Source organism: Amborella trichopoda, chromosome 13 (assembly GCF_054954075.1).
Source record: "Amborella trichopoda isolate Santa Cruz 75 chromosome 13, AtrichopodaSantaCruz75HAP2 v2.0, whole genome shotgun sequence".
In the NCBI taxonomy this organism is placed as follows: Eukaryota; Viridiplantae; Streptophyta; class Magnoliopsida; order Amborellales; family Amborellaceae; genus Amborella; species Amborella trichopoda.
Window position 1 is genome coordinate 6,609,060 of NC_142348.1, and position 12,992 is coordinate 6,622,051.

General features: G+C 38.3%; 1 protein-coding gene across 3 annotated transcripts in view; it reads right to left on the reverse strand.

Annotated features, from left to right (window-relative positions):
- Positions 1 to 3,431: 3,431 nt before the first annotated feature.
- The window catches only part of LOC18423971 (sec34-like family protein), a 33,242-nt gene continuing 23,681 nt past the window's right edge, over positions 3,432 to 12,992 (reverse strand). Inside the window, exons 16-25 of one of the 3 annotated variants that reach the window (XM_006828565.4) lie at positions 8,462 to 8,545; positions 7,041 to 7,157; positions 6,894 to 6,926; positions 6,592 to 6,678; positions 6,431 to 6,493; positions 6,116 to 6,232; positions 5,541 to 5,633; positions 4,439 to 4,564; positions 4,215 to 4,315; positions 3,432 to 3,774 (exon numbers count right to left, since the gene is read on the reverse strand). In XM_006828565.4, the coding sequence (XP_006828628.1) occupies positions 3,645 to 3,774; positions 4,215 to 4,315; positions 4,439 to 4,564; positions 5,541 to 5,633; positions 6,116 to 6,232; positions 6,431 to 6,493; positions 6,592 to 6,678; positions 6,894 to 6,926; positions 7,041 to 7,157; positions 8,462 to 8,545 (951 nt within the window). In that variant the 3' untranslated portion in view covers positions 3,432 to 3,644. Of the gene's footprint in view, positions 3,775 to 4,214; positions 4,316 to 4,438; positions 4,565 to 5,540; positions 5,634 to 6,115; positions 6,233 to 6,430; positions 6,494 to 6,591; positions 6,679 to 6,893; positions 6,927 to 7,040; positions 7,158 to 8,452; positions 8,546 to 10,986; positions 11,570 to 11,658; positions 11,785 to 12,992 lie in introns of those variants that run through there. The other 2 variants (XM_088854759.1, XM_088854760.1) reach the window with 2 other exon arrangements.

Sequence of the window (12,992 nt, forward strand, 5' to 3'; positions counted from 1 at the left end):
CTTGGACGGTTTCTGAGGCAGGTTCAATTTTTTCGAACAGGGGGTCTAAAGTCTATGCTTTTAGCCAATAAACTACCAAATGAAGTGAGTTTGGCTTAGAACACTAGTTAGTGTTTTTTTCCAGAAAGAAAATTTCTTGATCTTGGGTAGGTGCCCAAGGTATAAGAATTGTTTAAGGGAGCATGCCAGAGTTGTGGACCAAATGTTATTCTCTCTCTCTAAATTTAATCGCTGTATATGACAGCATGCACAAGTTTTAAAGCTAGGGTTTGAAAACACTATTCAAACCAAGCACCTAATCTCAATATATTAATGGGATTTGACAAAAGCCGGTTTGTCGCCCGTGTTGGCTGCATCATCTTACAATGCTTGGAGACAAAAGTGCAGTGCGCGCTTGGCAAGAACCCGAAACCGGAAATATTCGGAACGTGTCATTATCGGGATCCAAACACCATGTCCTACATACAATATAAACTTTTCCCCCTCTTAAATTCTTATTTTGGGAGAGTGTGTACGTTCCAAATTCATATGAAAGCAATATGTAGTCTGGTATTTCAAAAAGGAAAAACTTTATATATGGTTGCAACCTTGAATTGGAGGATCACAGTTGCGTCTCAAAAATCCATTGAAAAAGGTTTTTTTAGTGATAAAAAACCCTCTAATTGATCATCTCGATGGAGATTAATATATATATATATATATATATATATATATATATATATATATATATATTTTAAGTTAAAAAAATAATGCATCTTTCAACACATTATCTAGACTATTCATTTTCAAGATTTTTATATGTTTATAAATCTACTTTATTGTAAATTTTATAATTAGATACGAAAATAGATTTTCAGATAATCTTAAAAAGCATTTGCACCAAAATTATATGTAATGATAAAATTTGAAGGTGCATGTTAATTGGATTGTTGAAGGTTGCAACCTAATAGAAACCACACCCTTTTAAAAATCAGATTTGTGGATTGAATCGGTCACCCACCAGTCAGGTCACTCATGGAGCATTTGTGTATCTTGAGAGCCAAAGGTAACCAGGCAAAATTGACAGGTCTTGGATCTAGAACGGTACAACCAGTTCCAAGCTAGCTCATAATTTTTAAGGATGGAATTTCTATAAGTTCTAGGCTTTATGAAAACAAAACAAAGCCTCACCTTGAATCCTCATCTGGAAAGCACTTTTGACATCGAAAATCTCCATGATGACTCTAAAATCAATTTCTGACAGCGACTATGAAATTTAAAACTAAAAAAATAACTAATCTTGCAAACCCGTAAATACTTATTTTTAAGGCAAAATGAACGGTCTAGATAATGTGTTAGATACTTATTTTTAGGGAAAAATGAATGGTCTAGATAATGTGTTATAAGATACATTAGTTTTAGGCTTGAACCTTTTTTTTTCACAATTTTAATGCTCAAGGTCAACATTATCAATTTGAATATTTCCTTAAACCGAAAATATAATTTCCAATGAGTTTTAAGATGAGGCCTCACTTGTAGGGGTGGCAACGAGTCGGGGACCTGAACCCGACCCGTCAGGTCCAAAAGTTGGTCCTATACCTATACATGTTGGGTCCTGGGTCTATCCCATAGAATTACGAGTCCGCTCAGGTCCATTGCCACCTTCGCAATGAGCTTCTTCTCTATTGTTTGCCTTTTTTTTTACTATCATATACCCATATTATCGGCAACAAAGTCACAATCACCCAGCATTACATTTAAAGTTGTTTGATTTGTCGTTTAATAGCTAAAAAAGATTATTAGTTCTTATTGTATATGATCCTTAATGCGTCTAAACAAATAGGGCTTCAAATATTTTATCTCCACTAGTCTATAGGTAGGGGTTGGGTACGGGTCGGGTCGAATCAAACCCGAATCCGAATAGCAATCGGGTCCAGGTTTTGGACCCGAACCCGACCCGCCAGGTCCAAATGTTGGACACATACCCAGACCAGTACCAGGTATACCCTTCGGATCCCAGGTCAAGTCCGATCCGGGTCCTTTACTACCCCTACTTACTTGTTTAGTTTTGATTGGGCCGCAGCCCAACCAAAACAATTTCCAATTTTTAAACCATTGTGCGATACAAAAGCATACCATGATACACGTAGCATTCGTTGCACGTATCGTCAACAGTTAACCTCTCCCCACAACAGAGCAATGCCCATCTCAACTGTCCAACAGTGGAAGGCACTTATTCTACGGAAGAATTTTGTGATGGAAAGATACATAGTCTAGAAAGCAACCTACTTAACCACGACAATTGTTTCAAAACCAGGATGTGGGGCATATGGTTTAACCTCTAGATCCGTGTTTGATCACTAGATTGACAATCTGGATCAAGTTTGGATCAATCAGAATCGGCAATTCAAAAAAATATAATAAATAAAAGATAAATTAAAAATTAAAAATAGAGTTTTATGAGAATCTAAAAAGTCATTAGACATGCTTAAAAAGGAAAGAAAAGCAGGGGACTAGACCAGAAGCCCTACCATCTCATAACATGTTCAATCCCGACCGATTCTCATATGGATCAACAATTCGGTTTCAGTATTGAGTTTGAGAACACTGACCTCGACTAATAATCCTTGCCGTGCATGTGTATTATCCACAGCCTATGCAGGTGTATGATTTTCAGGCCATTTTTCTCTCTAACCTACTGGTGTATTGAACTAATTTTATAACTACCTGCTTGACTGGAGGCGAATTTAGAGAGAGAACCTCTTTCCTGCAGGAGAGATGAATTCCATGGGCCATAAAATCACCCATGGCATGACTTTGCTATAAAAGAAATTCTACTTTGGGTGGCAAGATGAACATTTCCCCTATGTTTATCTCTTCTTTTAAGTTGATCCAAAGGAAAAGGTGCTTATAGTCCCGCGAGCCCATACCATAGTAACTGGCCCATATACCAACATCCTTAGTTGGAGCATTTGTTTGACCCCAAAGTTCTAAATTCATCTTTGATAGAAACACAAACAAAAAACATATTTCAAAGTTTAAAACGATGTTCCAAATGAGCAAAGGCTCCAAAATGATCACGGCCCTCCATTTCTTGGACAGATTTAAGAGTTCAAAATAAATTTTCTTTTTTTCTTTTTCTTTTTTTGAAAAATGATCACAAGGTAAATCCAAAATCATCCGAAAATTTTGATGCCCTAAAAATGCCTCAAAACTAGGTGTTTGGCCCATGGGCCAACTTCTTATGGCCCATGGAACCGTTCGAAATTATCCTGCTTTAAATACAAAATTTGCTCCAGGACATCCGTGAACCACAACTAATTCAGCTTGGGCCTATTAGCAACACACTCTTCACTTTAGGTGCCATTTTTGGCTAAGAGGTCATCAGTAAGTCCCTTTTTTGGGTATATTTAATTGGGGACCATTTCCATCGTTTTGCAAATTGAGGCAAAGAATTCAATGACAAGATTATATTAGAAAGTTATGCTTGATACATCGAAAGTAAGATACAGAATCTTAAGTCAGATATAAAGGAATTGAACAAATTATATTAATTAACTATTGCTATATCATTGCTCAAGGTCTCCGAGAAAAAAATTACAGGAACAGAAAAGGAAAAGAATACCAGAATATGAGGAAAATTGCAGCCGTTATATCTACACAATCTACAAAAGACTGTCAAGTAGAGCTTGCAAGTCTTGCACAGGAAGCATACCTATGCTCGCCATTTCTTCTGCGGAATATTCGGATTTTATAAGGGAATGTACTTGTAACTGAGCCTCCGCTATATTTGTCCTGAGAGAAAAATAAAATGTTGGACAATATTAGCCAAGAAAAAAGATTAAATGTTCAGTGGGAACCCAAGATTTTAAGTCACACATGATAAATTTTATGATAGAGAATGCCGCATGGAGAATTAGTTCTAGTTTATTTATGATACGATTGAAATACAATTATTATGCTAATGTAACTCTGATTTTCCAACTTCTCAGGGTCCCATCTGCTCTCTCTCTCACGCACACAGTCCAGCATCTCATAATATTTGACCACAACAGTCCAAATTAGCAAGCCAGATTAAATTCCCAAATTTCCCACCAAAAACAAAAGAAGAGAAGGCATACGACAATATATAACAAGATAAAAAACTATAAAATCCCCAACAGTAATATCTGAGCTTGTGCCTGAGCTCCCCAAAAATAATTGAAAGCTATAAGACCATGCGAAAGATAACTTACTTGATTGATTTATACAAAATAGTACGCGATGAAGGATTCTGCAAATAAAGCTTCATTTTCGCAATGACTTTTGGCAATTCTTGTTGAATGGCAGTGTCAACCTGCACAAGATAACACAAAACTTAGGTCTCTCTCTCTCTCTCTCTCTCTCTCTCTCTCTCTCTCTCTCTCTCTCTCTCTCTCTCTAATTTATTTATTACATATAAAGAAGAAACCACATCTACCTTCTTCACAAGCTCTGCTACTTTTTCAGGTGTAGCAAATGCTTGATCCTTGAGAGGTTTCGCCAAAACTGAATTGAGTTTCTGGTCTTGGGCACCAGAGGATAATGCAACTTTCACTGCAGTAACCTAACAGAACAGCATGTCCTATTATCAAAAGAAATATCAATCTAATAGTCAACAAATATTTTGTCATAAGATGCACTGATTGAGAAGTGCATTCCTTTTTGAGAGAATCCTACATATTCAAGCAAATGCCCAACATGCTACCTGCTTTGCTTTTCAAAATTTTATAACGTCCTTTTCTATGTGGTTTATGCTGCCCTTTAGCACCGTCTGAGTTCTACCAAGATCCAAACGCTATGGATTAAAACAGTTGCAGAAGGACACTTCCAGAACAGATTACAGATAGAGAACATACTCGGGAGAACCAGTCTACAACGACAAGTTTTAACTAGCATGTGTCGTAGTTAAGAAAAAGATGAAATATTAAAATGACAACAATTCTGGCTCTTCTCCCAGAACAATGACCAATATTTTCTTGTTCGTCTCCTTTCTCCTCCCTGTGCTCCTCTTCCTCTTCATCATCATCATTACTATTAATTTATTATTATTACGTCCAGTATTTTATTTTTAAATTTTTTCAGCAACTGCTACTAGTGTGTTTGCTACTGCAGCTATATTATTGTCATTATTAGATTGGTAATGTGGTTATTATTCTTATCATTACTGTGGATATTAATAACTTGGCCAATGTTCCCCACTTCCAACTCCAATATGCCACTGTTGGTTAATTCACATTATCTAGACCTTTGAGACTTGGATGATTCATATGCCCAGCCGCTGACTCAGTTGTTAAGTGGAGCTGCAGAATGAGCTATTCCCAACAAGGTACCATGAATCTAAGTGATACCAGTAGGTTCAGCGCCATTTCTCTATGTTATAGAACCAGATGCATCAGATATTATATTTTTTCCTCAGAGATCAGGGTAAAATGTACTAACTTTATTTATCTACTTAAAATGTTATATTGTCCTGAGAACCTACCAGGGGATCTTTGTCACCAAAGTTCAAATTTCAGAGGAGATAAAGGGGTATACTCCACCTTTGTAACAAAAGAAAGCATAGGCTCCACAACCAACTTTGTGACTGACATGATGAATTCTTCACAGCAAGCAGTGAGGCTTTTCTCCAGCTCCTGCAGAACTCCATTGTTTACCATAAGCAAGTTAACATTGAACAACAAATCAACTTATAAAAAGCCTTACATTTCTCCAAAGTAACATCAAGGATTCACACCGACACTGATGAAAATTAAATCGCTTTATTTTACATAATTTTAGTCAATTCCACCACCCAAAGAAAAAGTTAATCCCATATTTTAAACTCTAGACTTCTTTAGCCATCATCCCAACAATCTTAAATGAGCTCAATACTTGAACATTAATAACCAGATACCATGTCCATTGAATCTAGGTTAATTTATGATATTTAATGCCAATAATGGGGTGAATGTGCCAATTCTTGCAGCTCAGCACCAATCATACATGTATCCAAATTACTTTTCCAATGTTACAGAAAATAACAACAATTTCCTGTCCCCAAATGAAAAGCAAAAGTGTTAAAGCCAGATGACACAAGGGAAAATATCGGATACAGGAAGTATGGATTGCCACATACCTTCTTAGCATCTATCTGACTCTCCAAAACACGCGGTGACAAAGTTCTTGCCAATGAAGTTGACCTTGTCCAGTCAAATAGTGAAGCTTGACCCCTAAGTATCCGCCTTAAATGCTCCTAGCGAAGCACTCAGGATAACTTTCATAAGTACTTAACCACAACATAATTACTGTAGCATTCAATAAGTATAAATAAACTGCTCAAAAGGTGAAAAGCTAAGAAGTCTCAACAACCAAAGGATGATAGTATTAACCCAAAAGAAAATCCATGAAAGCGTGATATACAGTTCTGAAAAGCTAAGTCCAGATAACTAACCAATAAATGAGAGAAATCGAGCTCCTTGTGAGTCACGGAGAATTCAATATCAAAAGGTGCAATCTGGAAAGTGGATGATAAAATTAACGTTGAGGACAATGCATACTGATTCAAACAAGACTACTTCCAGGTAAAAGAATGATAATCTTGAGAATCCTTACTTGTTCCCTTAAAATAAGGAGATGTTTGATTAGAAAGAGCTGCCCATCCATTGGGGATGATCTCTTTGCAACGAGTTTGCTTGCTTTCTGGGAATAAAGAAAGCTGAATGAGCAGTGGAAGAAGAACATAATCATTTTCTAATGGTAACTTCTTGTACCATTGAACATCATAAATATGTTGGTTAGAATTGAAATTTCAGAAAGAAAAGTGAAAAGAATAATGCCATAAAGTGTTCACTAGATGTCTAGGAAAAAATCAGAAATTGAACCAATTTGGTTTGCTTCAGAAAATTACTATTGACCTGGAGAGATGTCGAGCAAACTTCAACAGTATCCTGAAAGTGATAGGAAAAAGATTCAGCAGCAAAATAATATATTGATGCCTGCAATATCCTACCAAGGTTAAAAAATAGCACTGCACACAAAATTCAGTAAAAAGAACCACAAACCTGCGCTAAACCAGTAAAGACAGGGGGTTCTAAACAGCGATAAAGCTTTGACAGACAAGAGAGGGTTTTCTCCAATGGTGGATACCATGTTTTGAAAATGTCAGAGTTTTCATCAGCCTGAAATAGAGAACAGAAAGCATGTAAACGGAGAGATCCCACTAATCCCTGGCAGGAAGGAAACAATCAACATCCGTCCAGAAGTAAATTAGAAAAACGAAATGACCGTGAAATTTATCAGTTGATATGGGACCAAGTGTGAGTATGCTCAGACGCTGCCTCTTTGTGGTGAGGGAAACAGCATGAAGTAGGTAGTGTTAGGCTCCCATGCAAAACGCAGATGCCTGTTGGCTGTAAGAGGCAGTGACCAACTTTCTGGGTATGCGGTCTACAATGTAAAAAAAGAGTTCCTCATTGAGCCTAAGCTACAGCATTGATGCAGGATATTGCCTAAGCAGCCTATGAGGCCGAAATGGCCCTCATAGGCAGCCTGCCCCTATGCAGCTGCCTTGACACCTGAGGAAGCACCTAGGCGGGGGCATTATGCCTCAACTGAGCTGCCCGCCTCGGCAGGTCATGGCTTGGAAGGGAATTTCCCCCTGGCTATCAAGAGAGGTTATAAGATAATATTTTGGGTAGTTCAGAGCTTGATATTCATCCAAAACACCAATGATCAAGGATTGCTGATCTCAATGTGATTCAGGCATGCGCGAGCGCATGCAAACAAACTATGTCTGGGATACACATGAATGCAAAATTATATGTGTGTGTGTGGGAACGCGTACACATTGTGTTTGGAGAGAACATGCATGCATATACATATATGTGGAGCACCTCGAAAACAATACCTAGGCGGCCAGCCCCCACCCCGGCAAACTAAGCAGCTCCGAATGCTTTTTTCAACACTGGTGGTCTATGATGGGCTTCAGGCCAGGTGAAAAAATACTGCATTTTGTTTTGTTTTGTTGTCCATTTGGTTATCTTCATATATATATTGGACAAGTAATTGCATCTTGCTATCTTTATTTATTACTTGAAGAAGAAAACCTGTTTAGTCAACAAGTTCGTTTCAAGAAAAATACAACCACCTTCTTTATTTAAGGGTCCAACTTATTGCTCAGAAATCCAACTTAGTTTCTCACGTAGTTTACTTCTTTAAGAAAAATGACATCACTCACAGGGATAGAATATGACGATTGTACTGAAAGTCTCCAGGAAATTCTTACCTCGATTATACTGCCTCGAGAACAAAAAAGGTAGATACATGGATAATGACTTGCTAAGCCAATTTCTAACTAATGGGAAAGGTACCAACTGAAGATTGGTAATGGATGTAAATGAATATGCATGTATGTAAACAGCAAGAAAGAGTAACACATCATGTGACTATAAATTATGGGGAAACAAAACCCAACTTTACTGACATTAGTGCTTGATCTAGTTTCAGCAGCTCGTTCTAGCTTTGCAGGGTAGTCCAGGTCATCATCAAATGGAAGATAATTTGCAATCTACAAAATGAAAAACAAAAGGGTAAGGTTAATATTGAAAGCAAAAATTGAAAAGCTAATACTCACAAATTTCTCTTACTGCTTATTCAATTACAAAGCAGTAGAACACATATGCATATATAGGAAATGTGGTCGCACTAGGCCCTCAGAGGAGATTACTGAACTGATCATCCTAGATCTTGAGCTTCCATCCAAAAGGAATCATACGGTAGAAGTGGTCCCACAAAGAACTTTAATATAAGCTCTTTGCTATCCCTAAAGAGTATGCATGCCCCAAAAATGGCCAACGAAAGGTTTCTCAAGGAAACTGATCAAAGATGAGATATTAGAATTGCCCTTCGGTGGCTTATAGTACTGAAACTTAGGCTCAGTTCCCTTTGGTTTCAGTAGTGATTACATTTTTTTTTTTTCGAAAATGTTAAACCTTTAATAAATAGAAAATATTTCCATATCCCCTATTTTTAGGTTTCATTTCTTGATAACCCAAGGTTTCAAAAGATATCTTCTAACCCCCTGGCCCCTTTAACCCTATTTTTTAACCTAAACAAATATGAGAAAGATATGCACTTTCTAAACCCAATCCTTTATCTCTCTTCACTTATATACCTCAAACTTCTCTCTTTCTCTCTCTTCTTGTGTCTCTCCTCCCAATAACTTCTCACCTTCATGAAATGCAACCCAATCCTTTCTCTCTCCACTTATATACCCCAAACTTCTCTCCTTCTCTCTCTTCCTACATCTCTCACTCTATCTGGAAACATGAAGAGAGAGAGCAGGAGAGAGAGGGAGGGGAGAGAGATGAGAAAGACAGAGAGAGAGAAGGGGTGGGGGAGAGAGAAATTTGGGAGGATGGCTTTTAGAAAGGCATGTCTTTTTAGATTTGCTTCGCCTAAAAAACATGTTTAAATTACCTTAGGGGGTTAGAAGAAATAAAATCTACAATTTTTATGCCCCAAGATATCTTTTAAAACCTTGGGTCTATTGCGAAATGAAACCTAAAAATAGGGGGTTTGGAGATATTTTCCCTTTAATAAAAGAGCGAATAAGTACAAGAGACCTTGGCAATCCACAGTAAAGGTTGGATGCTCAAGGGATGAGAGGGCCAAAAATGGAATCAAAATCCTCTTTTAAGAGGTTACAGTGAGACACTGCAACCTAGAAAAACAGGTCTATCCACCAAACTGGGTCCAAAAAATAGAAAGCAAAAGTTAAAAAGGCTAGAAAACTTCTAGTCGTTTGCCATTGTTGCTGCTTCTTTGGCAAGGGAGTCAACTGCTAGGTTTCCTTCCCTCCATGTATGATTCCACATGACGGACATATTCCTGCAAAGGTATTCAATTTCATCAAACAAGTGGTTCAGATGCCAAGGTGAATGGGAGGAGGGAAGACTCTGCACCCAAGAAATTGTGTTCTTGGAATCTCCCTCGACGAGGAGGGAGTGCAGGTGGAAGGGTTGGATGAGTTTGAGGCCTTCCAAGAGTGCCATCACTTCGGCCTCCATAGAATTAGTGTGGCCAATGTGTTTGGAGACAGTTGCCACAGTAGCACCGAGGTGGTCTCTGAGGATGGCTCCGATGCCTGAAGGACCAGAGTTACCGAGAGAACAGCCGTCAAAGTTGAGCTTAAGCTTCCCCACAGGTGGAGCTTTCCATCTTGATGCTCGTGGCAATCGCAAACGATGGAATTGACGAACACTGCTCCAATCCTGGTTGAAGGCCGAGGATGGAACACCTTCAAAGAATGGGTAGTTGGTCACCCAAAAAATGATTGTGGAATTAAGTTTGCTGAAGGCTTTGGGCCAATTTGAGAATTCCCCTCGGAAAATTCTGTTATTCCTCTCGATCACCGTCGTTTTCCAAAGAAGGATCCCTTCTTTATGCCAAGGGAAAGGTTGGACGGAACATATGATGGAGGTCACCTCTGCCGGTAGCACCCATTACACATTGAATAATCTGAGGATAGCTCCCCAAAGATTGAAGGCGTAAGGGCAATGCAGTAGGAGGTGGTTGTTTGTCTCTTCTTGCGAGAGGCACATGACACCTATTTGGAATCAGGATGCCTCGTCTTTGTAGCTAATCTACTATTTGAACTCTCTATGAGAGAGCCAGCCATATGAAAATCTTGATTTTTAGTGATGCGAAAGATATCAAGGCCGGGGCAGCTGTAGCCGCAGGGGCGAGAGGGAAGGTTGGTGGAAGCGATGTTTCAAAAAGCGCTAAGCGGGTCCTAGGTGGCCTGGGGGGTCCAGGCCGCCCAGCGCCTAGGCGGGCCCCCAGAACCTGAGCTGCCCAGTTGAATCAAAAAAGGATTATATAGCCTCTAACAGTATATATATTGTATACAATATACGAATTAGGTATTTAGGGCACATCAGAATTTAAAAGTATACTACAAATTAGCACACACTCTATAAGCATAACCATAAGTCAGTCCATATCCAATTAAAACTTAAAATTTACCAACCATATTACTAAACCAAAGTTACCAAATACCAAACCAGTGGAACTACAAATCCATTATCCACAATACACAAACAAGAGGAAGAAAACAAAAATGAAAGTAAATAAGTAATATTTGAAGACTCAAAAGAATCTTCAATCAATGTTTAAAGTTTAATCATTATTCATCATTCATCATCAGAAAAGTAGGGTCAGCTGCATTTGCATCATATGCATCAGAGTCGATACTCTCCTCAACATATTGGTTGTCCTCCTCCGTCTCTTTTGAAACTGCCTCTTCATCCTCCTCTTCCTCTACCCTCGTCCTCTGAATTAAAGATCTAATGGCCCTAGGGTCCGCTGATGTCTCTGAAGCATCCATGACCATGTCCCATGTCAATCCTTCATGCCCCTCGACCTCATCCTCATCAACTAACCACTCCATAGCATTGTCCATATTTTTTGATCTGAGGGGGTCTCTCTTATCTCTCTTAGCAAACCTGTCCTTCAAGAATCGATTATACTTGACATAGACTAAGTCATTGAGCCTCTTTGATTCAAGCCTGCTCCTTTTCTTTATATGAATCTAATAAAATCAAATGAAACTAATTAATATAAATATTAAATAATTATAATCTACAGTTCATGTAATACTAATACAATTATACAAATTACCCTTGCCCCTTCAAAAGTGCTCCAATTGCGCACACAACCAAACGAGAAAGTGGCTAGGTTATAAGATCCGAATGGCCAACTTTTGTAAATTTGGAGAACTACACCCATGTTGGCTCCACCAATTAGCTGCAATGATAATAAAATCATAAATAAATAATAGAATTATAAAAATGAAACTTGATTACATGAACTTAATAAACTTAAGAATATTATTACTACCTGGATCAATTTTGGTCCTTTGCATCATCGCCATTGGACTCCCAAAAGACTTTAATGAGCACTTGTAATATATCAGCTCATCAGCACATATAATATACTGAATATCAGGATCAGGGACTAGCACATCTACACACCTATTAAATCCAGTCATAATTGTGTCATGTGTGTGTATATCCTTGTCAACATAAAAAAAAACTGGGTTCAAATAATAACCAGTTGCATGCAATGGCTGATGTAGCTGCCAATCCCACTTCTCATCATTAATCTTCCAAACAGGCTTATAGCGGTTCTCATCATCATCAAAATTTTGGGCTATCTCTCTTTTGCATTTCTCCATAGCCTCATATATCTAGCCCATAGAAGCCTTGCCACTATCAACCATGCGAAGGACTTTGACAAGAAGAAAAAATGCCTTAAGAGCGTCCTTCACCCCTCGTCAAAATGCCTTAAAAATGGTAATGTCTCTCTCCTTCTTCCTAACCTGATACTTGGACCACTTGCATGCTCTCCAGTTATCTGAAGTATAAACATTTGCCTCAACTGCACTCTCCTTGAATGTATACTATCTAGGCATAAGTACCAGGTCGATAATCTCGTGACCCCAAGCCTCACAATCTATTTCTTCTTTGTAAATCTACGCATTATGCTGAAGGTGAGATGGTGGCCATATGACTTTGCCTCCTTCACTGCACCTGATATCTTGGTTAAACCGCCAAGAGCCTCAAGCATGAGGTCTATACAATGTGCTGCACATGGTATCTCAAATATTATATGATAAGCTATGAGAAACAAATTAGCAGCAGCAACATTAGGAGGAGCATTATCTGTGACAACCTGTACAACAAGATGCTCCCCAACCTCCTTGATTCCCTTCTTTATAACTTGGAATATGTAATGGGCATCATGGGTATAATCAGATGCATCAATAAAACTCAAAAAAACAGTCCCTAAAGGACAATTCACAAGCAAATTCATCTGACTTCTTCTCTTCCTATCACTCCAAGCATTAGTCATAATAGAAACGCAATATTGAGCCTATGCATCCTTCTTAACTTCTACAGCATCCTTCGTGACACTCACCGTTTTTTTCAAAAGAGGCTCTGAAAGCTCATATG